At 37.7% G+C, this 26,590-nt stretch overlaps 1 protein-coding gene and 1 pseudogene across 1 annotated transcript; both read right to left on the bottom strand.

Moving 5' to 3' along the window:
• Positions 1–551: 551 nt before the first annotated feature.
• GPLD1 (glycosylphosphatidylinositol specific phospholipase D1) lies at positions 552–25,972 on the bottom strand. The gene is made up of 26 exons (XM_031610006.2): positions 25,792–25,972; positions 23,498–23,553; positions 22,749–22,827; positions 21,863–21,960; positions 20,566–20,676; positions 20,243–20,291; positions 19,699–19,753; positions 18,643–18,750; positions 17,879–17,906; positions 17,633–17,772; positions 16,545–16,610; positions 15,540–15,660; positions 14,873–15,012; positions 13,493–13,679; positions 12,941–13,051; positions 11,871–11,945; positions 11,327–11,483; positions 8,817–8,958; positions 7,697–7,796; positions 7,515–7,608; positions 6,722–6,898; positions 6,215–6,375; positions 5,436–5,462; positions 5,299–5,349; positions 4,684–4,770; positions 552–894 (listed from the first exon to the last, which is right to left on the bottom strand). Exons 1-25 carry the CDS (start codon positions 25,970–25,972, stop codon positions 4,693–4,695), a joined length of 2,592 nt encoding a protein of 863 aa, XP_031465866.2. The 3' UTR covers positions 552–894; positions 4,684–4,692.
• Positions 3,105–3,998, bottom strand: LOC116239790 (ras-related protein Rab-35 pseudogene; annotated as a pseudogene).
• Positions 25,973–26,590: the final 618 nt, after the last annotated feature.

Here is a 26,590-nt window from a genome sequence, read left to right as displayed (position 1 = left end):
ACTGACTTGTGTTATCAATAATAATACCTTGTGTTTGTCAAGGAGACAAGGAAGAGAAAATGGAGATACATGTGTATCTATGGATTGTTGTTACTAACAGCATAACATATTGGTGCTCTAGTTTTTTAATAGGTAATGATGCACACTGTTAACCTGCACTGTAAACGTTAATGTTAGCTGAAGGCAATACTGTTAACAATAAAAGCACAATTCTAAGTTATCATGCTCATGGAATTTTACCTAAAAGCATAAAAAAAGGGTTTCTGAATATTTTCAGCCATGAGTGTCAAGGTATTTCCTAGAAGTTAATCAGTCTTGCATTGCCTTCTTCTGAGGAGAACCCAACTGAGCTACACCCTTAGCATGGCCTCAACACATGCTAGACATAATCTTTCATATTGGCAATTACCTGTTCTTTTTGGCTTATAGCTGCCCTTCTTGCATGCTTACTATCTTGAAAGCAACTTTTGATGTCTTAGAATCCCCATCTTTATCACAGTATGCTAATATAAATTACATGCTATTTCTTCTTGATTCTGTCAAGGAAAACCACAAACTTGACCAGTAAAGAAAGTGACCTGACAATTAGGGCTGAAGATGACACAGTTACTCAACGTACCTTAGACAGACAAAATTGGCTACCGAAATTCTGCTCATTTTAGTCTCCAAAAAGTTTTCAGACTGGCTTACCTGTACTAGATCAAGTGTTGCTGCTGCTCACAGTAGTTAATTTGCCCAGCATGACTGATTGGTTTGTAAGTCAAACCATCACAATGCTTACGTTCCTGTGACAGTTGCACTCATCTGTCTCCTGCTGGCAGTACTGGCTCAGATGCTGCTGATGAGCAGTCTAATTGCAGGCAAACTTTCAAGGACCTGAACTCCTATGCTGAGCTGGTATAGTTGAGAAAACACAAATAGAAAAGAGAAAAAATGGCGTGTGTTGCATGACTGTGGAAGGAAGTTTAGCTGCAAGTCAGCAACTCTAAAATATTTGCAGTATTTCCATTGGAGCCCATTGAGCTCTCCTGCACAGCAGCAGCAGCCTCTCAAGGTTTCTCCTGCAGATTGAGATACCATAACCTGCATTTGATTTTTACAACAAGGTAAGCTACATTTCTATATGCAAGCAACACTGATGTATATCAAGCTTAAGTGACATTTTGTGTACGTTAAGCTAGCTTAATTATTAAATGTGTATTAATTAGCAGAGTACTTGAATGCCACTTAATATTGATTAATAAGTCATTTTTGTAAACCTTACAACAAGAAGCTCCAATAATTCACTTGCAACAGAAACTGGCACAGCCAAGGTATGGGGGTGTAGTGGAAATGCTAAGTGCTGCTATTACAGCAGTATCTATGAGGGATCCCTTGGACCTCAACAATGCAACCTGAGAAATACCACTAGAACCATCCTGTGAGATGCCCTTCAATTGGATAATTTCTGGAAAACTGTGGGCAGAACTCTGTTTAGAGTGAAACTTCAAATCTGTGGTGAGTATCCCTAACCAGAAGGGATTGTATTAGATCAGATCAAAATGAGGCAGATGACTTTTGAAGACCACACCCTTGTAATGAACTCAAATCACTAAACAAACTTTATACTGCCAGCCTGCATCCAGGCTAGGAATGAATGCACATGGAAATTACCCTGTCCTTGTCCCTGTAGACCTCAATCCATGAAACCACTGATATGAGGAGTTCTTGCTTTTCTAAAATCACACCTCTTTGCAAAAAGGGACAAAATAAAGCAATGTGTGGAGCAAAATATGGAAATGGCCAACCTCCCCAGTGGCCCATTCAGTTTGGGTGGAAGTGATGCAGGACATCATTGGTCACGACTGAGAAACTGGATAAGAAAAGACATAGGATAAGCTGGACCCTTGTTTTCCCAGAAAAGCCGACATGGAAAAATGTTGCTAGGTATAGCGTGACCAGTTTGTTATCAAGGGTCATCCTCCACCACCACATAATCCAAGCAAGGAATCTTTCAACTTCCTTACGTTGAACAGCAGACTTCCTTTCTTATTAGAAGTATCCTGGGAATGATTCTGCAGCAGCTTTCGTATTCAAACATCAATCCAGATTTATTTTCATACCTTTTCTCAACAACACAGCTTTGCCACCAAAATTCATGCTAATGTTCAGCTCTCCTATTTGTTATCAGGGCACTGAAAAGAAAGTGTATTGTTATTTGGGAGAATCACACTATTTTTGTTCTAAAAAGAAATAGACCCTCACTTAAGACTGGTGGTCTTAAGTGGTGGTCTGGTGGTAGAAGCAGAAGCAGAGGTCAAAAGAGTTTAGTTTTGCCCATTAAAAAAAAAAAGAAAAAAAAAAAAAAAAAGCTTCATCCAAATAAATCCCACATTCTGTATCTTGATACAAAACAAAAGAGAGCACAGGTACATCCAGGCTGCTGCACAAGGTGACATCAAAGGACTCAGCCACAAATCTAGATCATGGTGGTAAACTGAAATTCAAGGCCCCACTCAGCAGCAGCATGAGTTGCCAGTCCAGAGGCTGGAGAAGTGAAACCACAGGCTCAAACAGCAACACTTGCAATCCTGGTACCTAGAAAAATAGAGCCTGTGCCCCAGTAAAAACCTGGAACTCAAAGTGAAGCTATAGGCCCCAGGGGTAAGAGTTGCCAGCCTGGAGCCCAACAGAAATGAAGCAAGAAGCCCAAGGAAGCAGCTGCTGCCAGTCTGGAGCCAACTTGAATTAAGAACTATTTCATCATAAAGATGAACTTTTTGGTTGATATAAAGAAGGCATAAGCCAAAGCAACAACAGGGAGGCAAAGCTTTTTAAAGCAATGTACGTTATATAGAAACTCTTGGTAGGCAACGTTCTTTCTTGTCTACAATGTGCACTGGAATGAGCAGGAGAGAAGAGAGGGGTGAGACTCCATCCAGTACCTTCTTGGAACTGAAGTGGTTGTGTACCAGTGCCTCTTGATAGAAAACATGGAGAAAAACAATATTTAAATAATAGCACAAAACTTAGGAAGTCCTCCAAAGTCCTCCCCAGTGGAATTGCCTGAGTCTAGTGGAAGGGATGATCTGTCAGAGCAGGGTCTCTTCAGCAGGGAAAGGGCATTAGCAGCACTGCATCTTCCTTTTACTATTCTTTGTTAGCTTCACCCCATCATTCTGTTTCTGCTGTTACTGCTTTAGTAAGTTTTCTTTCTTTTCTCTAGAACTAGCTCTGTAATGCAGTTAAACATCTCTTCCACATTAATGTTTTCTTTTACGCTGATCTCAAACAGTTGTATTTCCATCTGCCCAGACAACAGGCATCCTCTGCGTCTACTACTTTTCACTGTTGGTCATCATTCTTGTTCCCCACTGGTATGTCAGAGATCATCACAAGTTTGATTAATTTCATGCAAACACTGTTTTACATTCATAAAAGATTCTGCACTGGTTACATCTTAGATAACAGTGATCCCATGTGTTCCTCGGTAGTATGATGTAATAATTTGGAAGCACTCTCATTCAATTGTGTCCCAGATCAATAGCTTCATTTCCTCTTCACTGAATTAAACTGTCTGGATTTTAAAATCAATTCTAAATGTGGTAATGTAGCTGCCTGAGAATGTATTATCTGCAAAATCCAACAGCCAGCGATGAGCAACTTGAAAAGGTGGTTTCAACCACCTTCAGTCCTGGGCCATGGCCAGGAGTGGTGGGAGCGTGGCAGGAAGGAGATCAAGTAGATTGCAGGTTGGTCACACAAAGGGTGAAACAGGCACCCCAACACACCCTAACAAAATTATAAGTTCCTAGGAGAGGCATAAGCTTTGGAGAAAAGCCTCTGTGTGAAGCATACCTTCGGTACTCATACAGCACTGACCAAATGGAGCTATACCCAGGTCTACACCTGAAGTTTCAAAAACAAGAAGTAACAGGGAATGTGAAGCAAACCAACCACCTGCTCTCCATACCTATGTGAATGGTCAGATTAGATCTCTTAAGGAGAAACTGCAACATTGCAGCAAAAACAAACAAACAAACAAACAAACAAAAAAAAGTAAGCCCTGAACAGTATTTGGGCTGCCTGTTCAAAGAAATGAAACTTAGTCATCTGTGTTATCCCATTGCTCTCACATTTACATCCCAGTCAGCCCCTAAAGACAAATAGTGAATTTTTTATTTGGTACACGACCTCAAATGTCAGTAATCTCAAGTATAGATGCTCAAAGAACTTATGTTAAACATCACCAATGCGAAGTAAAAATAACAAGATTTAAATACAAAAGTACAATAGGCCCTGTAGCTAAAGGGGCTACAGGGGAGACAAAGATATCAAGGCATCAACTAGCAGTAATTTAAGGGAAGGAAAAGTGTTAGATTTTGATGTTTGCTTAATTGTTAGTTGTGTAGTAAGCAGTAGAGTGTTTGCTGCTAAACACTGATTAATAAATCCTTTTGGTTAACCTCACAACAAAAAGTTGTTTTGGTAATTCACTTGAGAAAATTTGCCATCGTTTAAGATCAGTGAGCATCCCTCACTCCCTGGATACTATGTGGGATGCTACCTAGCTATCTGTACCATGTATCTACTGAAGTTTGCTGTCATGTTTTTTTGTTGATTTGTTAGGGGTTAAGGAAAGCATCATAGATAGTACAGAGATTCTTCCTCAAAAGACCAGTTTTTCCCTATCTTAGAGACTACCAGGACTGTTCAGAGTGAGTAGACAAAAAGCCTTCCACCAAGTCGAGCTTTCGCTGAACTTCTCTCTGCTGCCACTACAACTTCTTTCTGTGGAGATGGATATGGAAAAAGGGTCAGCAAAGTGCAACTACAGGTGAAAGATAGCCTTAAGCTTCCCCAATGGAAACTAGATTTTGTTTTAGTATCATATAGACATGTTATGAGAAGAAATGGGAAAGCCACCCACCCCATCTAAACATCTTTTGATAAAAACAATTTGATGAACAGAATTTATTTCATTTGGAAAATGCTAGAACTGATCAAATCTCTTGTCAACATAGACTCTCATCAGCAAGATCAATAGAAATATAGCTGAAGTTTAGCCTGGACTGATGCCATAGGAAAAGAGCACAAATGACTGGAAAACTATCTCACCTGCACTAATGCAGAAACCAGCAACAATGTCTGTGTCTGTTATTGGATTATAAGTTCTAACCTAACTTAGATGCATTCACATTTCCAGGTGTTTCTTCATTGCATATTTGAAGAGCAATGAGTAAGACCTGATGTTGACCCATACACATAAGTGAGGTAGACAGATGTAACAAAGCAACTAGAAACAATTACTTTGCTCACCTTTTTTTCAGATTTCACAGTGATGACAGAACTTCCAAATCTTGATTGCTCCTGTAAAACAATGCTGCTTGTTACAATGCTGTTTTTAAAGTGGGACTTTTCCATTTCTCACAGCAGTTTGTTTTCCACATACTCACCTCAGGAGAAATGAGGACATACTGTGCCTGAATGAAAAAAAAAAAAAAAAGAAAAAGCTAGTGGAGAGGACCACAGTAGGAGAGTAGCAGGCCAGTGCAATAGCCCTGGTTCCTAGACAGCAAATAAACTGAATCGCAGGGGTTGGAAGATACCTCTGGAGATCATCTACTCCAAACCCCCTGCTAAAGCAAGTTCTCTAATGTAGGTTGAACAGGAAAGCATCCAGGCAAGTTTTGAGTATCTCCAGAGAAGAGATCTCCAGAGAGACTCCACAACCTGTCTGGGCAACTCGTTTCAGTGCTCTGTCACCCTGACAGTAAAGTTATTTTTCATGTTCATATGGAACTTCCTGTGCTCCTGTCTGTGCCAATTGCTTTTTGTTCTTCACTGGGTGCTGTTGAAAAGAGCCTGGCCCCTCCCACTTGACTCCAATCCAGTAGATCTATAAGCAATGATAAGATCCCCTCTCAGTCTTCTCTCGACTCAACAGTGCCAGGTCTCTCAGCCATTCCTCACAAGGGAGATGCTTCAGGCTTCTAATCATCTTTGTGGCCCTCTGGACTCTCTGGAAGTTCCCTGTCTTTCTTGAACTGAGGAGCCCAGAACTGGACTCAGTGCTCCAGAGTGCTTGAGAACAAACAGAAGCCAAATTACACAGATTCAGAAACAGAAGTAACTTCCATTTTTTTCTGAAACCAAGCCCAGTATTTCCACAGGATATAATTCATTAGCAATCATTGTGATCTTCCATCATGATTTCACTTTTATGTTTTCTTACCCAGTCCTCAGGACAGGGAGATATCCATGATTTGCAGTGGTCTGTCACATTCCCTGAAGATGACTGATTTCCATTATAAATGTAAACTCGGCCAGCTGTCCCACCAAGCAGTACTGTGGTGATATCATTCGTTCGCAGGGGGGATGTTACAATCATTTCATCTGCAGGAATTAAAAGAATGACAGAGCTTATCAAAAGAAGTGAAATAATGCTATACCACAACATGATAGTTTCAAATCAAAACATTTTAATTGGAATCAACATTATAGAGGTATGTAATGGTTAAAATGGTTAAAATGTTTCAATTTCTGTCTGAATTATTTGGGATTTTAGAGATGTCTCCTCAGGAGGCATGATGGATTATTTGTACAAGTATTGTACAAGCAACTGAGTAAGAAGACTGAGTAAGAAGGCTGCATTCAGCACTTGTATGAGAACATGTGTGACCAATCTTGCTGCAAAGCATAAAACATTTCAACTCTGCAATTTAGATTCATCTAGCTTTACCTAGTCCATCATTATCCAGGTCACTTAAGTATGTATCTCCTCCAAAGCGAGAAAACCTTCTGTCCCCACTGAATGTACTGAGCAAAGAAGGCTTGGTGCTGTCTGCCAGATCATATATCAGAGCTAATCCAGCTTGGTGCAACACCGAGGACAAAAATGAAATCCTGGATAGACTGTCTAGAAAACGACAACAAAGTAAGTTGATCATGAGACATAAAAATTCATGTTTAGTACTTAAAACACCTTGACAGCAAAAATGATGGTATTACACAAAATGGACCACATTAAAAAACATATGAACCACACATCAGATAAAATATATGGCAGTAACACTGTTTAGCATAGAAACAATCTCTTAGCAATAGCAACAGGCAAAAGTACATTCTAAAGACAGATACTAGAGCTCCACATTTTGATTAATGCATTTCCTTACTATCTAATTCCAGAGTAAGCACAAAATACTATGTTGTTTTAATTCCAAGAAATGTGCAGTTTACTTGGAAATCACTGCTACATAAATAATGCAACATAACAAATGCTATTAATAGAATTTAATCTTAAGGAAGGGTTAAAAAAAAAACAACAACATTTTGTTGAGGTCTAGTACAGAAGACTGGAAAAAAATAAGAGTCACCTGTAAGTGATGACAGTGATTATTTCTAAATTTTGAAAATACTTCTACATTATATTGGCAATTAAAATATCCCTTTTCTAATTTTAGTTTTTGCCCTTCACTCACACAGAAACAGACATCCAGAAGCAGAAATGCTTTGCAGTTTTCAGAATGACATACCTGTGGTAGGTGCACCCACCACCAAAACTGTCCTGGTGATCCCAGCCACAGACATCACACCACTGGCCAGTGACAAACCCATTCTGCCCATTGCCTGTTAGATTTTAAAAACACTTATTTCCACAGAACGTCACTCCACTTCCAATTATTTATAAAGCAGTATTCCACAGAGAGAGCCCTACCTTGTTTCCAGTTATTGTAAACCAGTGCTTTGTGCTTGGTGGGTTATATCCATACACTTTCCCAACACTCTGTCTGACATCCGATGAGAAGGGATTGCACCTTGAATTAGAATTTAAAGTGCTCAGATTCAGCTGTCTATTTATCTTAAAATATTTTCCACTTTTAGTTTGGAATAAGATGACAGCAAATCTATTTTAGAAATTCCCATTTAGAAATCTATTTTAATAATTCTCTTGCCCGTTCTAACAAATTTTAAGATAATTTTGGCACAGATTTTGTCTTATCCTCCACTTCTTTAACACTCAAAATATTTTTGTGTTTGATCTGCTTTTGAGAACATTATCTCAAAAAGCTATCTGTAGACATATCTACTTGTTGGCATTTTTTTTGCCCCCTCCCCTCCCACCAAAAAAATCAATTTCGGTTTCAGCTGGGATAGAGTTGTTTTCTTCAGAGTGTCTGGTATGATGCTATGTTTTGGTTTGAGGAGAAAAAACAATGTTGATAACACATCCATGTTTATGGTTACTGCTAAGCAGTGCAATATAGAGCCAAGGCCATTTGCAATGAAGGCCCCAAGGACTTGGGAGGGAACAGAATTAGGGCAGCTGACTTAAATTGGACAAGGGAGTATTCCATAGCATATGACATCAAGCAGAAGGAGTTTTGTAGGGGGTTGGAAAGCATCTAGCTCTCTTCTACTGCTCAGAGGATGCTCTGTGTGCATTGCTTGTTATACACAGTTACATATATAAAGTCTTATATAGCCATAACTATTTTCTTTATCTCAGTTATTGGTTTTATCTCAAGCCATGAGTTCTACTTTGCTGGGTTTTTTTATTCTGTTCTCCATCACACTGGGAAGGGGGAGAGTGTATGAACAACTCTGGTGCTGAGCCATCTGGCAGGCTGAACCACAATAAAACCCCACAAATTTTTAAGTGTCTCTAAAAAACAAAGTCCTTGCTCTGTAAGTACATGAAGAAGGGCAAAAGCATAAAATGCAAATAAAAATACTCTAAAGAAGACAAAGAGGAAACTTCCTGAAAAGCAGAAAGTCTCATCTATCACAAATCTTAACAGAATAGAGGAGAAACAAAGCAGCAGTTTGTAACACACTCAACACAATTCTTCCATGTAGGGCTACCAATCAGCAGTAATGTTGCATTCTCCAGTTGACAGCTATGAAGTGAAAATCCAAACCAAGCATAGTTTTCTTCCCCATTCACCATCCAGTTGGCATCCTCTACAGACAGGAGTCCTGACAGACCAGAAAAACACAAAATAAATTTTGTAACCTGGCATACAAAACTCTATTAGCAATCATCCACTGATAAACTCATCCTATGGTGAGAAGTTTCTATTAGTCTTACTACCATCTATAATATGATACCAGTTATTGCGAACTTCACTGCAGAGCAATGCTAAATCTGCAACTGCAGTCTTTCATCAAAGCCTTTGTTCAATGCAGCCTGCTTGTAAAGCATCACAACAGCCTACATGAAGTACAGCTATCAGTCAAGTCTGCCCTGAACTGATGATCCCCTCATCCTAAGGGATGGGAAAAAACTGAAACTACTTATTGGAACTTGTAATTCTTCAGGGTTGGTGGAGGAGCATTAAATAATTATGGCTTTAAGTCATCAAATCATTCAATCAGTGTTTTGGTTAAAAAAAAAAGTCACTGATGTTTTAAAATGTAAGATGCATTTCAGTTGTGGTTTTCAATTTTAGATCAAGTTGAATAAGCTAAAAAAACTAGAAGAAGTTATTGGAAAACTCAATTATGTGGTTCTGATGAAGCTTTGAATACCTGTATATCCCACCTATCTTATACTAAATTTATTTAGTCATGTATGTGGCTTTTCCTTCCCCATTCACAGCAGTCCCATCACCTGTACTCACTACATATTTCACTTGTAGCACTCCCCTTTGTCCACGTGAAGGAGCAGAAGTAATGACAGAAAATCATCTTTCAAGAATTACTTGCAAATTTTCAAGGAAGACCTGTCAGTTTTCCTCGATATCACCAATATGCAATTGAATCCATAGCTTCCACAAAGCTTTTTGTCTCAGAAAGTTGTTGTCTGTGTGCAAACTAATGACGTTAGCAGGCCTGTCTGTCAAAGATATTAAAATCCAGGATTGCATTCCTAGAAGGAGGATTTCATCTTCCTACGATGTGTCTTTATAAACTTTACATTTTCATTGATCAGAATCAATTCTTATATTATAAGACAGCATACATGACATATTGACAATACACAGGACATAGGTACTGATAGTAGTGCAGGAAAAAAGTGCATGCTTTCTACAAAAGAACTTTAGCATTTTTAATTATCTTCATTAGTTACCAAGCTAGATTTCTCAGAAACAGATGATATTTTACTTCTTGATTTTCTTCATCTGAATCAGCAGATATTTAATTACAGATCAACCTGTCAGTGAAAATTCTAGAAGCAAGAGTTTGTTTCAAAAACCACTGAACCACTCAAGAAAATGAGACAACTGTTGAGTTCTTCATGACAGAGGACTAAAATTGAAAAGGCACCAAGAAAATCTTTCTATTACATAATTCAGTTCTTACAGAAGACTTGGCCTTTCCTTACATTTGCTGAAAGTGAGACATAGCAGGATTCACACAGGTATGATTTCTAGAAGGTGTCAGGTGTGACTTCTTACTGGTCACAGGTACTGGATGAGCTAAGCAGGGGTGTCACACAGCTTGATCTGCTGTGCACTAACAATATAGAGCTGATCTTATAATCAGTGGCAGTCTTGGCCATCGTGGCCATGAAATAGGGGAGGTCAAGAGCCTGTATGGATTGAAAAAACAAGTAGAAGAGTAGCAGAGCCTGAACTTCAGGCAAGCAGACTTTAGCTTACTCAACTAATTCGTAATTGGAAAGTTCTGAATCTTTGAATTATTCTTTGAATATAATTCAAATGATAAAAATCAAATTATCATCTGAATTACTAGGTCACAATAATCTTTGAATGATCATGGTGACTAGAAGTGCCCAAAGACTGGACAAAGGCAAATGTCACTCCTATCTTGAAGGATGTCCTTGGTCAGCATCCCTAGACCCTAGGGAGGTGATGGAGCAGCTAATGCTAGAAAGCCTTTCCAAGCACACAAAGAACAAGAAAGTCACCAGGAATAGTAAGGCATGATCACTAAGGATCACTAAGGACCAATTTGATAAGCTTCTATAAACAAAACACTGTCCTTACGTGTCAGAGGAGAGCAGGAAATATTGTCTTCCTGGACTTCACTAAGGCCTGTGACACTGTTCCCTGTAAGATCCTCATAGAGCAGGTGGTGAAGTATGGGCTCGATGAGCAGGCAGTGAGGTAGAAAAAAAACTGGCTGAATAATTGAGCTAGAGGGTATCGACCAGTGGTGCAAAGCCTAGCTGGAGGCCAGTAATTAGCAGTATTTCTGTCCTGTTTATAATTTCCATTAACCATCTGGATGATAGGGCAAGGTTTCAAAAACCTTAGCAAGATTATGTATGACTCAAAACTAAGATGAGTGGTTGATAATCTGAATTATCTTATAATTAAGTAGGAACATATGAACAGTTATATAAAAAACAGCAGGATTAATTTTACCCAATAAATACTACCTTGGTTACTTCTGTTGAAATAAGAGTAAAATGCAGCTACAAATCCTCTCTGTTGCCCACTACCAGGTGCATATGGAGAGCCAACAACCAGATCAGCATTTTGATCTCCGTCAATGTCAGCTGCCAGGAGGGACCAACCAAGATTACAGTAGGAATACTGCAATAAACAGTTAGTTTAAGCCTGAAATGGAACTTAAACCACCAATTCTTTAACAACATAAAGAAATTTACTTCTAAAGAGCTAACTTTGTCTACTTCTGATCAAATTACCCTCCAACTCCATGACTTCAATTTTGTTTTCTTTTTTTGGAGGGCTGTTCTTCCTTTCTGTTCATCCTTCTCCCCCCCTGAAGTGGATTACAAATGTATTTCCCATGTACAGCCAACCTAGACAAACATCTGCTTGCACCACCCCCAGTTACATGTCTATACTCCCTTGCAATTATAAGTTTGATTTCAACATTTTTTCTTTAATCCCACAGGCCCTTTTCCCTTTTACCTCACCTCCTTCTTCTGTAGCACTGTCTTAGCCTGATCAATATACCTGACAAGTTATGGTTATGTTTGGTTGAGATGCCAAGCCTCTTCCCTTAGTTCCAAAATAGACATACACAGCACCCTAAATAATGGGAAAAGCAAACACAACATGAAAAGATTTGCAAGTCAGCCCCAAGTATGACATCCAAGACAAAGATCAGAGTGAAACAATTTTGTAAGGACTATTAGTAAAACTGTATTTTTCCTGTCAAAGCTTTTTCATGGATTTGTCTTTTCCCCTCCAAGCCTAAAAATACCCAAACTGTAATGGACACTGCTATAACCAAGTACGTTCTCATCATACTGCAGTTTAGGAGTGAGGATGGTATAATGCATATTACATTAACTACATGCAAGTTCTTTTGACTCTCATTTTGTTTAAAATTACTTAATGCAATGGGATGCAGTGCCAGTCACAACAGATGCTTGCAATTTTCCGAGGTTTCAGTCTACATAAAAGCATTTAAATTAGTACTTAGGCAGCTAATTTAGTATTTAAAATTCTGAAGAGCTTTACACTTAGTGGAAGTGCATTAACCTAACAAGTTATGCCTCTCAGTTCAGGTGGAAAGAAAACATTCAGTGACCATTAACATGAGATAATTTGGTAGGCTTCAAGTTATTAAGGCACTGTAGTTTGATTACTTTAGCACATGTGTCTGTGTTCACATTGCATTTTAGATATTATCTGTTGGCCTGTCACAGCAAAGGACAAGGCTTACTGACATCAGGTTCCTTCCAGCCTTTTTGTTCCTAAAAGAACAGTACACTCAGATTTTATGAATGGTTTCTAATGTTTCCAGCACATCAATGCTGCAGAACTGAAATCTGATTTGCACAGAAAGTCTGCCAAAAAAAGGAAATGTGGATAACTTTCATCGATCTAGTCAAAGTATCCATAAATGTTATAAACCTTTCTGTTTGTACTAAAAAGCGGCCTTGGACAATAACAGATATTCTTTGTCTCATTTCACTGTTCTAAAAAAACATAAGCATCAATAAAATGATCTGCTTGAGGAAAAAACAAACACACACACAGCAAAAAGCAAGCAAACACAAAATCTGTGTATGACTTACTTTGTAAATGAGAAACTGAGATCCCACAGAAGGTGCTCCAATTGCCAGATCTGGCACTCCATCCTCATTGAAGTCCAGGACTGCCAATGCAGAACCAAATCTGCCTGAAGGCTAAAAGAAGAGGGACTGCTCTGATGAAAGTAACAAATGTTTTAAAGACAAAACACCAAAGTGTAATGTACATTTGCAATCACAGCACAGGGAAAAACTGGAAACAGATATTATAAAAATCCACCCCAACAATTATTAAGATTTTCTTACCATATTATTCTCTCAAATAATAATCATATTAGTAATACACTAATTGGGAGTGACCTGTTCTCCTTGAGGATATGCTGTTGTTAAAATATAAGCTAACTGAATATAATAAGGCAGTGGTGTGCTGTTTCATTTTTTGAGTGTAGTGCACCACTGATGTTGTGCTTACAAATGACAAACTCTCTATTCTCTTCTGTGTGAACAATTACATTTTCTACAAAGGATCAACTTTATTACTCAAAAAAACCATCTGATCCTGCCTCTCAGTGTCAAGTATCTGACATGACTCCTCACCTGATGACCCTCTAGTACTTGATCTGCTCTTTCATCTAGATCCATGTCTTCTTGTGGCAAACCTGAACGATTGCCATAGACTATATACACCCTTCCTATCTGAATGTGGCCCAGTGTGCTGTACCCTGGTGCTCCAGCTACCAGATCTTCATATCCATCCTGGTTTATGTCAGCTGAAATCATTGTCCTGTACAAGGGAGGCAACAAAACCATACCATTAGCTGCTAGACTACTCTACATTATCAGAAAATAAATACTTTTAATTTCAGGTAATTAATTTCATGTGTCTTTCCTCATCTTTTCAGTAAGGACCTACATGGCATTTTTCATATGATGTAATTTATTTTTGTTTACTTGGACTAAATAAAAACAGGTTCATCTTCCACTGATGCACCTGAGATGTATGGATGGTGTATGTACTGTCTTTTAACTGACACAAGGCATCTGAGAGCAGTCAGAACAAAACACATGAAGAAGGGCTGCTTGCATATGACACAGAACCCAGAAGATGAAATTAACTATCATTTTAACAAAATCTCTAATTTAATCAATGGTCATAACAGTAGATAAACAAATGGATCATGGGTCTCAGTAACATAGTGGAGGTTTAAAGGGGGAACATGGAGAGAAAGAACTACCATTCATTTGGCTGGTATGGAGTGACCTCAAGAATTAAATATTCAATTTTTGTATCTGAAGAAATAAACCAAAACGGGCAGCAATACAAATTTATTTCATCTCTCATCTCTAATCACAGAATCACGGAATTACAGAATGGCCAGGGTTAGAAAGGACCTCAAGGATCACAAATCTCCAACCCCCCAGCCACATGCAGGGTCACCAACCTCCACATTCAATACTAGACCAGGCTGCCCAGGGCCCCATCCAACCTGGCTTTGAACACCTCCAGGGATGGGGCATCCACAACCTCTCTGGGCAGCTGTTCCAGCACCTCATCACTTTCTCTGTAAAGAATTTCCCCCTGAAATCCAACCTAAATCCTCCCTCCCTCAACTTCAAACCATTTCCTCTTGGTCCTGCTGCTATCTACCCTTTCAAAGAGTTGATTCCCCTCCTGTTTGTAGGCTCCCTTTAGGTACTGGAAGGCTGCAATGAGGTCACCCCGCAGCCTTCTTTTCTCCAGGCTGAACAAGTCCAGCTCCCTCAGCCTGTCCTCATAGGGGAGGTGCTCCAGTCCCCTGATCATCTTTGTGGCTCTCCTCTGGACCCTCTCCAACAGGTAGTGGCCATCAGTCCTCAAGACCACACCTGAAGGTCTGAATACTCAAATGAGTATCCAAAGAATAAAAATCAATATTCTGGTAGGTACACAAATTTTTCAGAAATTAGGAGGGAGATTTGAGAAAAAAAAGTACAAACCATCCAAGTCTAGCATATGGTGAAGCAAGAAAATATGAAGATACTGGCTTGGAGATGTACTTAGACGATTTTTGATGTGTAGATCCTATCACTCTCCAGATAGTTTTTGCAAAAGCACGATTTATGAATCGGAGGGAATTCTGAAATAAAAATAAGAATGAGAGATAAGAATTTGTAAACCGTAGGCTGAAACAGTACAGACAACCTCAAAAAATAAGTCATCACCAATGGAAAATATCACAGGGATCTAAATCAATTCTGATTTGGGTCATAAGCACACTTTTACAAAGAGACAAAAAGTCAGTATGCTTTAGATGGTGCATTGCTAACTGTTCATTGCTATAGTTTGTTGAAAGTTTTTAACTTCAAAAAGAGATGAGATCATATGATTCCATAAAATTTAATGCTAAAGATATATTTTTGTCATTTTGACACTGTAAAGTACGTTCTAGCCTCACTACAAAATGAGGAAAACCCCAAAGCCTTAGTATTTACGATGTACTTATTATCTACATTATATACCAATTTACAATGGCTGCCAAAATCTCCATGAAGTGGAGTGAGAGGCTACAGTTTACATCCAGAAACCATGAACATTACCTCAGACAGAAATTAAAACAACTTTATACAGAGCTGATTTGTACCTGACACGTCAGTTCTCACTTACTGTTGCCCAAGACTGTATATTGAAGTGAACTCCTCTCTCTGTATACGTTATATTCTTTTCAAATGTCTTTAGAAGTAAAGAAGTTGTATTTTTGTGATGTTCATTTTTTGAGTGTTTGCTTCTGTTAAAATAAAGAAGGCACTAATAACAATTAACTGAATTAATGATGTATTTTATAACAAAGCAAGGAAAAATAATCATATTGCCTTTTGAATACAGAATTACCAAAGCTACATGCCTGTTTCTTGACTTCACACACAATTTTTTCTTTCCCCACAAAATAAATTAATTTTTTGCTGTAGCTACATTTTGCCAGTGGTTTTCACTTTTTTCAGATATTTCCACTATTTCCATGGAATTACTCTCCCTCAACACATAAGTCTATTACTATCTAGCCACTGGCCATAATTCTGCTCCAACTTCTGGTTCTTACAACTACTGATGTTGGTGTGGTGTTACTTGAAGAGAGCATCTGAGGACAAGAGCTCTTTTCTCAGCTAAGGTAAAAGCTGGAAGATAAAAACTCTCACAATAAATATGCAATAAAGTAAAGATAATTAGTATCTCAACCTACAAGGTTTCCAGAAAACATTAACTTTCATAACCCCATATACTAATTTAGCTACAGTTGCTGCTGCTCTTTTCATCTAAGCATAGGCATTAGTTTATTATTATTCTTTATAGTAAATAAGAGACAGACTTTAGTAAAGTAAACTCTTTGCTTTCTTGTCCTCTCTTTACTCAGCATGGCTATTTTCAAGGATGCACTGTTGTCTTTGAAGATGTGTTTTTTTATCACATCTTTTTGTTCTTTATTTCCTTTCCCACCATTATCTCCCTGTGGAGAACATTCCACTGTCCCTGTCTGACTGAAGTTGTAAATTAAACCATTAATACTTGTTGCAAGTAAGCTAAGAAAGTTATGAAGGAAAAAAAATAGATGATCTCTAATTTTCAATAGCTCCATATTAGGGTAAGTCTTTGAACCTTTAGAGTTATACTTACACATAGTTATCCTTGTGGTCCCTTGTACAGTTTATAAACAGAGGGTTCTCAGGCAGGAAGCAGCCACTAAAAAAATATTCAGAATGTGTTTTGAAGACTTTCTTGCAATGCTAGTGAAACTAAAGCTCCAACATTTATCCTTACTGATTCTTCTGTGAGAAGGCATCAGCTTTCTAAAGAAGCTCTGCTTAATCAATTTCAAGAAGGTATTACAAGCCATAGAAACTTCTTTGATGTGCATTTTAATGACCCTGATTGTACTTAATGACTTAGGTTCTATATGAATCTTGCAAGTCTCTACTTCACTCATTTAATGAAACTTATTGGAACATGTCCTGCTAATTCTATTAATAGTATTAATAGAATAAGTAGAAAAGAATTATTTTTTACAATCTTAATGAAAATGATATTTTGGAACAAAGAATTCAACTGATTATGCCATATGATGTTCAAACATTATTTCCCAAAATATCTCTGTTAACATTATCCATACAGATGTATGGATTATTTACCACTGTTGGTCTTACAATGCTATTTATAGTAAAGTTACACTTGTACCAATGCAATACAGGGCCAGAACTTCAATAAAAATAGGTTTTTTTTAATATAAGCCCAAACTTCCAATGCTAGAACATCCATTCTTACTGTTTATATTCCTATCTGCTTGCATTATCTGCAGGTAGCATTTAGCCTCCTCTAGGAAGGATCACCTCTGCCAGCTGATGAGAGCAGTCACATAGTACAAGCACTGCTCAGATCACCAGGCCAGGAAGAACCTCAGTTGGCTATGCAACACTTGTGCACACCATTGGATATGTCTTAAAGAATGCTCCAGATTTCCCCAGTTGAGTATCTGCTGGGCATGACCCAGCTTTGCATGGAGAAAAGAATGTGAACATGTTGCAAATACAAACTCAGGGTCTATGTATTCCTCTGTGCATCTGGTCAAAGAACAGGCATACCTACTTTGGTCCACATGAGGATTTAAAGTTCAGTGCTTATTCTAGGAAATGACCTGCCTTCAGAAGGATTAAATGTGTGTCAGAACTTGAATACTACATCTAATGTTGCAAGAAAAATAATGTTACCTGACTCCATTCTCTAGCATTTGGCTCATCTGCTCAAAAATATTGTTTGTCCAGAATGCCATGTCATCTACTCCTCCAAGGAAATATTCATGGAACTTTTCCACCAGAAATGGAGATTTACTAGCATATGTTGGAAAAAGCTAAGAGACAAGCAACATACTTAGTAAAACGGACAGTAAAATGGATTACACTGTCTTTACATTACATATTCAACCAAAAAAAATAAACCAAAAAGAGCAAACTAACCTTGGCAACAGCAAGCCTTTCTCCATGTCTGAAAAAAAATAAATAACAATTCTTCAGAAGTAAACAAATTTAACTTAAAAACATTACATTATTTGTAAGTTTCTTTTCAAGGTTTCTGTACTTCTGCATGTGGTAAATACTGTGCAAATAATTACATTTCCTTCTTAGTTGTTAATAGAATTTTAATGTGAAAAGTAACAATTTTAACTATATTGTAGCTCTTAATCTGGAGGGATTCACAGTGTTTTTAAATACTGCACGTCTGGTAGTAATTAACTGAAATAAAGAATACAGCCAGGTGGTTTAAGGTCTTCTAAGCAGACATTGTGAGATAGGAAAAATGTTGTAGTTCTTATCTTTATGAATTGTTCTTGGATTTGATAGGTTATACATAAACAGTAAGTAAACTGTCCATTTAAGTATGCATATTAAGCTTCATTACATTAAAATTATATTGCTAACATGCCACAATGCAATAATACTTGAAGACTTGGCTGTTCTCAAAGAAACAGGCCTAAATGTGTTCAATGCATAAATCTGTTAAATAGCTTAGACACAGAAGCTATGGTGTTATAACAAAACCAACAGCCATTTAAGCAGTCCAAATTTGTATTTTAGACTTTAAAAAAAAAAAAAGTATCTTATGATTTTTGTATTCCTGGCCTCAAAGCATAATTTTCTGAGCTAGCATTTCAAGCCAGATTATCATCTTTTTCCTATATAGGTTTCACAAAGGGAAATCTACACTAAGCTGTCCAACTTACAGTTCCAGAAACAGCAGGTAAGTACAGTCAGTAATTGTGCCTTCAGTTATGATCTCTCTTCCATAAAATTCCTTATAGATAGAGGCTAGGTCTTTGACAGGTATATACCTAAGAACAAGACTGAGGTATTGTAAAAGTTTTTCCACATCACCTGGTAAAAGATAATTCAGTTTCTGTAATAACAATAGCCTGCTTGAATATATTCTATATTTCAAAAGACTGTAAGGTTATCAAGATTCACAAATGTCAAAAAGAGCAGATCTGCATGTACAGTTGCTTTTTGCATAGACTCCTTCTGTTTGAGTTCAAAACCAGAAACCCGTAGAAGCATTGTAGAACCAGAAATCAATAGGCTTGCTGGCCATGGCTGGTTAGTTTCTACTCTTCCTCTACTGGTTTCCTGGTGTGCTGATCACATAACCTCCAAACCTCCAGTGTTGCCAAACCTATTCCAGTTCAACTCTATTCCTAGCCAAAAAGATGTTGCTCATATTTTTCTATCTCAATATGTCTCAGAGATATGTCAGAGCTGATGAAGTTGAGGAGATAACTGACCATCTTCTATACCTAGAGGAACTATCTTTCATGTAAACAAGACTCAAATGACCTACCACACCAGCAGAAAAGGGCATCTAGGTCCTTCATTTAAAAATGGCAAGAAAACAAAAATGCCTATTTAAAACAGCTGCTTCTTTTTATGCTTTTAAAGCCTGTCTGAATTCCTCAGTATCTATAGCCATAAACATTCCCAATGCCCTAAAATTAAAATGGTGATCTAAGTGAGATATTACCTGCAGATTTAGATAATTGGTAGGGCATTCCAGCAAGCATTTTTTTGTTATCTATAATTACTTATAATTTCCATCAGAGTTAAAGAATAAATCTGTATTGCAACATCTAAAACTATTTTTTTCTGTCCTCCCAGTTCTTTATGTCAGAGAACATAAAATATCCATATGAGGAATATTCCAGTAGCAAAGGTTTTGAAAGAAAAGCACAGAATAAACTGAGATAATCATTAAAGAGGTTAACTTCTGCTGAAGGTCATTCTCTTACCAGTTTGGTGTCAGATAACTGAAGTCCAGCTCAAACTGACTTATTACATCTCCTCCTGTAGATGGAGGAATAAAAAGCAAACAAACAAAACACAAAACCCAACAAACCAAACACATAAGAATCTGACAAGGATAAGTGTGAATGGATCTATCTGTGGCTATGCTGTATATTTTTATATGGCACCCAAGTGTATAAATCTTTATACACTTTTTAAAATATATAAATGGTTCACCTGAAAGTATGCTGCATATTTTGTACTTCCAGACAATAGCAAAAATGGTGTCAAATTTAAAATCCAAGTAGTGACTCCATTTAATCTTTAGCATACTTCAGTCTGTGTTTTGGCTTGAAGTACAAGTATCTATATGCCCTATTGCATCTCCTGAAACACAAAAGATGCAGACAGGGATAGCAGGATTTTGCAAGCTACAGGAGCTTATGACTTTCACTACACAGGGTAAGAGCCAGAACCACCAATTGTGCTTTTCATGTGTACTGGGTATCCCAACAAGAAGGATCTATGTTCAGCAAATAAAAGTATTACCAAAATCTCCAACACTGTGAGCTTCTGAATATGAACCATGAAAATCAACCTGGAGAAAGGAAAAACAAAACAAACAACTTTCTGATCATTTTACTTATCCTACAATATAAACACAAGAGCAGAATCAAATAATCCAAGCAGCTCTGAAGCTTGCAGGTCCCAAACCTGACTTCCTTTGTTCATACAGAGTTTGTGACATTATATCTCTTTCAAAATTTTCCTGAACAGGAGTACAGCTTTTATCTTCTCTCTGTACCAGACCCCAGAATTGAACGATCAATACTAACAGTTCCAGTCACGTTAATAGAATAATCCAAACTTACTTCCCCCATGGCTTTTAAAAATCCTTGGTCGATGCCCAGGCTGTGCCAGCTAACATCTGCCACCATATGTGAGGCAACTCCAAACAGGAAAGCCACCAGCTTCTCTGTAGCCTGCACAATAACAATACACATGTAGTATCATCAATAATTTTATTCCTGTCTTTAAGAAGAGGTGAACATTTTACATTACACAAAGATGCAATAGATAATCTATTGCAATCCAAGAATTTAGCACAACAAAACAATGAGCAAACATTCCTTGATACTGGAGAATTGTTTTTGTAACTTGACAATCTTTAAGTGCTTCATAGAATTCAAGGCCATGAAGTTAAATGGCTGATGTTAGAACACAGACTGTGTGCTTCCAGTCAGATACATGTTTTGGGACTAGGGACAAACTCTTCCACTCCCAAGGAGTGAAATTCCTCTGCCACTTGAAGTACTGTGCAAATACACACAGAGAAGAGAAAGATCCTTCTGTGCAAGTGCTATTCATTATAAAAACATTTGACTAAAGCCAAGTTACTCACTTTATTCCTACAAACAGAAAAGTTATCCAGAATAAACTTATGAGCAACAGAAATTTCATTTCACTTCTTCAGATCAAATCCCTGTTAGTTCCAGAGGCCCTTAAAAAAATCTGTAATCAAGTCACAATTTTTGGATGAATTTTTAGTTCCTGAAGGTTAACAGTTCACACTTTAGTATCACTGTGGGCCAATCAAAAAGAAGGCAGATTTCTTTGTATTTTTAGATAGTGAATACTCTCAAATGCTGCTCCAATTGTACAGTTCTGTTGTGTAGTGAGAGAATGGCAAATACTCTAATAAGGAAAAGAAAGCAGCAGGATCTTTAAAATCATTCTCACTTCTAACAATCTGTTCTTCCTCTCCTCAAGCATAAAAAAGAGCAAATCAAGACTAAGTCCAAGTATGAATTCTAAACAGGTCTGGTTTTCAAATGGCAAACACTCAGCCAGATCTGACAGTTATGCAAGTACTCAAAACCACCAATAACATTTGAAAATCTGGACCTACAAAATACACCAAAAGCACTAGAGCACATTAGAAACAACAGATTTTATGTGAAAGCTGTTAACTTTTTGTCTGGTAAAGATGAAAGCAAGATTTCAACTTTTCCTCTATCAGCAGAGATTTAAATTTTAAAATCTTACGTATTTTTTTACATTTCCCAAAGGATAAAGCTGCAAAAACAAGGGAAGCTGAAAAAGGAAGCAACAAATGCAGTCAAATAGAACAATGGAAATTCATTTCAAAAGTTAAAGAACTTTACTTACCTCTCCCCAAGGCTGAGGATAATTCCTTCTGATGTAGTGAATACTTGCTTTAAGAAATGGTGACCAGTGAGTATCTTCAGACACATCATGGTATATCCCTATAGCAACAGAATTATATCAGTATTTATTAATATTTGTTAAAAAAAAAAAAAAGGTTTTCTCCATGAAAGCAAACAAACAGATCTTTGCTCAATTCCATACTGCACAGGTGATGCATCTTGCAATCTATATAGCAAGAGCCAAATTAGCTATATTTTGTATGATTTCTACTGACATAAGAGATTTGCCTTACACAACTGTGTTTGATGCATCCGAAAATTTTGTGCCTGCTCCCTTTCTCTGTAAGTGTGATACAAAGAAATATTACTTCCAAGTGGAGAGGAGAGAGAGAAGCTGCCGAGTAAATTAAAGCATCAAAGTGTATAGCAGAAAAGATGATGGGCATAGCAGCCAACTCAGTACCTTCAAGACAGTTATCACTTACTACAGGGCTAAAGAGAGTTATCACCTGTCCCTTTGCAGCTACTAGGACTTAGATGATCTTTTCATCCTCTCAATTTCTCCCCAGATGGGTACTCTGTAATCTAACCTATTTCAGTCAAACAGCATCCTTACATCAAATTGCTCCACGTGCCAAACAGCTAAATGTACTCAAAATCTATTTTCTGAAAACATTTTCAAATCTGTTAGTTTGCTACCAAGTTCTACAAAGAAAGGCACAGAATTCTAACAAAAACTGTGGATGCTTTTATAGGAAGGTATTTTTGGTCATATTTGATTTCTTACAGCACGCTTACATTCAGCCCTATTAAAATCTGTAGAGTTTTCACACGACAACACAGTTGCTACAATATTGGACTTTTCTTTTTCTTACCACGTTTCTTACCACGTTTGCAGATTGGAGGATAAAAGGCATCAGGATAAATGCTCCCAGCCTGAAATGCATCTTGGTGGTTTAGTAACAACTGAGAAAAGGATAGGAGTTGGAAAAGAAATCAGAATGCTATCACACAGCAAAAAACCCAAGTCCTACTGTCAGTATCAAAGATAAATACTGCCAGTGAGATATGCCATTATTTCAGTGCCATCATCCTCCCTCCATCCACCCCAGACCCTGTGAGTGAAATTAAACTGATCAGTACACACTATAATTTGAAAGGTCATTTAGGAAAGGACAGATGTGATATAACTTAGGTACTGGTAAAGTCACCTTCAGAAAGTGCCCTCCTCCTCTTGACTAGACTCAAAGCCTGGGCTGCTAACTAGCATCCTCTGAATCACACCTTGGTTGTATAAAGCAGATAAAAACATCAATGAAAAACATCAATGCTTCCTTTGAATGATCTCTTGCAAAAGTTATGTTATGTAAAATGGCGTTCTTTAGATTGTCATAAATGATATTAAAAATGTTCTTCACAAAAAACAAATGCATTTTGTTTATGCACGTGCATATGTGTCTATGAAATGTCTGTACATTTAAAGTGGTCTGCTAGATTGTTTAGCAAAAAAGGAAAAAAAATCCACCCCAGGCACAGTAGTTACACACATATTACTGAGAATGAAATAAAGAAAGGTTAGAAGACAGAAGAAGACTCAGAGGAAAGGTACAAAATTGAGAAATAATGCGCTTTCTACCTGTCTATAGTCAACATTCCCTTCACGTTTGGTGAAAAATTCCAGAGCTCTATGTGCTGAAAAACAACATATGGAAATATTGGTTTACAACCAGCCGATGGTTGTTAGATGCATTATCAAAAATAGATAATACTGCATTATCATAACTAAACCAAATGGCACAAGCATATGAAGTATAATTTCTCAACAAATATATGAATAAGTCTCTCTTCTTATCTAGGGATCTCATGCAGAAATGCTGTTTCTGGGGCACATCTGGCCACGGATGTCTCAGCAGTTCCTCTCTCACTTCAGCTCTTAAGCTGACAGAGTGCCTAATAGCAAGGAAAAAGGAAAACTTTATATGCAGAATTGATTATTGACACTGATCACAGCCAGAACATACAGAATAGCTACCATAAATCTCTAACTGCAAAGGATACATATGAACTGTGTTTAACTTTCACTGTCCTCAGGAATAAACATGACTACTTAACAGTTTAATTGATTATTAACAAGCATGAAGAACAACAAGTCAGTAAAAGTAAATAACACTATTTATTCACTGAAAAGTCAGTGCCAAGCTTACTGCCAAACTGATCATTCAGCAAGTATAACAGAAGAATGAAACAAACTTATCACTTTCCTTGAATGAAATCTCATTCTAATTAATTTCCCAGGGACAGCCTACTAGCACTTTTCTAAAAATTAACCAGTTGAAACTACACACGTGGGTTACCTTCTTTGCCTTCCCACACACCAGTTTTAGTCTTCAGTTGTGATACTTACAGACTAACAGTGATCCCCCTCTTAAAACTACCCAGAATACACTGAATTTAAGTCAATCCTTACCAAATAAATTAAATCACAAAAAAGAATCCACATTCTGGAATAAGCTCTAGACAAAACTGTGAGGGCTTGAGTGATATTTCACTTTGAATATTACCCGCTGTTGTTCTAAACCATCCTCATTCAAATATGTCAAGAGACACTTAATGACCAACCTTGCACCAAAAGAGGGATTTACATTCAAAAGTAAAAAAAATACAGAAGACTTCCATGTCTCAGCCCTCTCAACAGACATCATTTCCAGTGCCTGAGATTCTCAGGTGGGCAGTTTCTGTCTCCCACCCTCCCTGTCTTCCCTTACTCCTCACATGAGCTCACCCTGATCCAGAGCTCTATAACTCTGTCAAGTCTCCATAAGAGGCAGTGCCTGCCCTCTCAGCCTGCTTCCAAACACACAGCAAGTAGGGCACAGCACTGCACTGCTCAGCACTCCAAATGAGATCCACGTTTTGAACAGGAAGAACTTTTCACCACTTAAAGCACTTGCAGGAACGTATCCAGGATAGACTTCAGTTTGAGATTTGAAGCAGAAGGGCTATTTTCTGCAGAATTTCTTTTCCTGGAATACTCCGTGTTTGGATTTGGAAATAACTTCCAGTATCTTATTATAACACGTTAATAGATAATATTTGCATGTTAATAGAAGCATAGATTTTAGCAGTGTCAGAGCTGAGCCCAGACAAGATGGTCAAAGCTTTTTATAAATGTTGATCTGACAGCTAAGAGTACATAACATCTCAGACAACCAAGGTCTTTATATTATGTAAAGATAGGTTTTCTGTAGTATACTTCCTTGGTCAGATAAAAATGACTACTTTGGGACAGATCTGTAAGACCATGTTTTTCCTTAGAGATATTTTGTAAGTGCATTGTATTTTGTCAAACCCATCATCTCACTTTTTCAGAAGCTCATATTCAGTAATTAAGGCTCTGGGCTTCCAGGCCTCCCAGAAGGAGATACAGAATAAAGTTTTCATTATGGTAATTCACAGACACAAATACAATATGCAGCTATGACAAAATTAATACCCGTTATTTGAGAACAGAGCTACCAAAAATGATTTCTGTTATTCTCTAGTTTATACTTATATACAAAAATACATTAATTTAAAACAAAGATGAGTGTTTCTTTTCTTTCTCCAAGCAAGAAGCACTTATATCAGACTCACAGAGATTTCAGTTACATAATGCCCGTGTTTCAGAAAACAGAACAATATGCAACCAAACTGATTCAAGCAGTCTGGTTACAAAAACATTACAGTTAAGGCTCAAATGATGAAAAATGAAGAACTTGTTCAATCCATGTATTATTATTTTTTATTATTAATTACTCTTATTTAAAGAAAACAACATGGAACGCTCACTACTTTCACCTCATTCCCTCCCTTTGCTTTACAGCCATCTGAATTTCCTTTTCTTCCCAAGCAATTCAAAACACCCGAAAATTCATCCTGAATATGCCTTACCTATTTCAACGTGCGTTGAAATTCCACTTGGAATACATGTGTGACAGAAATTGTACAGTATAATCATCAAAACAGACCAGCTCTTCAGCCCAGCCATGATGCTGTGACGCTTGCTCAGGCTGTGTTTTCGGAAGCCTGCAGCAGTAGCACTGACCTTTGAAATGTGGGTTACGGCACACATTTTGTCTTTCAGACCTATTGCTGACACAGCAAGCAAACTAGTCTGGTGTTTGTAGCGTCGTTTTATACCTTTACCTCAAATAAAATAGATATTTTAAAATAAATAATTGATAGGTGTTCCTCTCTCTCTTTCTGGGGTTTTGGCAGTGTAATTGCCATCACTGCACAAGAGCAGAGAGATTTATTTTAACCCACGGCACAGAGGAGAAGGGCAGCCTCCCAGAGGATGTTTGCCTCACTGCACATTTGACTTGCAACACCACAGGATTTCCCACCCCAAAAATAAATGGAAGCCAGTTGCCAAAGCAGTATTAATAGGCACACATTATTTCCAGAACTGAAGGTAATAGAAATACACGAGCTTTGGCAGGCAAGAAGTTTAGAGCTTTCCACTCATTACACACGTACATCTAGGTCTTGTAATCCAGACTGATAACCCAATTTAACCCTATATGTGGAGCAGGTAATCACAAGAACTCTTGTCATTCATACTGCTGCGAGCTTCTGTCCAACAGAAGAGGCTAGGCATGCTGCAGCTCTCCACCATCTTCTGTGCAAATCTGACTGGGGAAGCCTGGCTATCTCGGGCTGCAGCTCAGTCTATAGGCAAGGTGGGCAA

Source organism: Phasianus colchicus, chromosome 3 (assembly GCF_987193195.1).
Source record: "Phasianus colchicus chromosome 3, bPhaCol1.hap1.1, whole genome shotgun sequence".
Classification (NCBI taxonomy): domain Eukaryota; kingdom Metazoa; phylum Chordata; class Aves; order Galliformes; family Phasianidae; genus Phasianus; species Phasianus colchicus.
The sequence above is the reverse complement of the archived record's forward strand: the minus strand, read 5'-3'. Positions and strand labels throughout refer to the sequence as shown.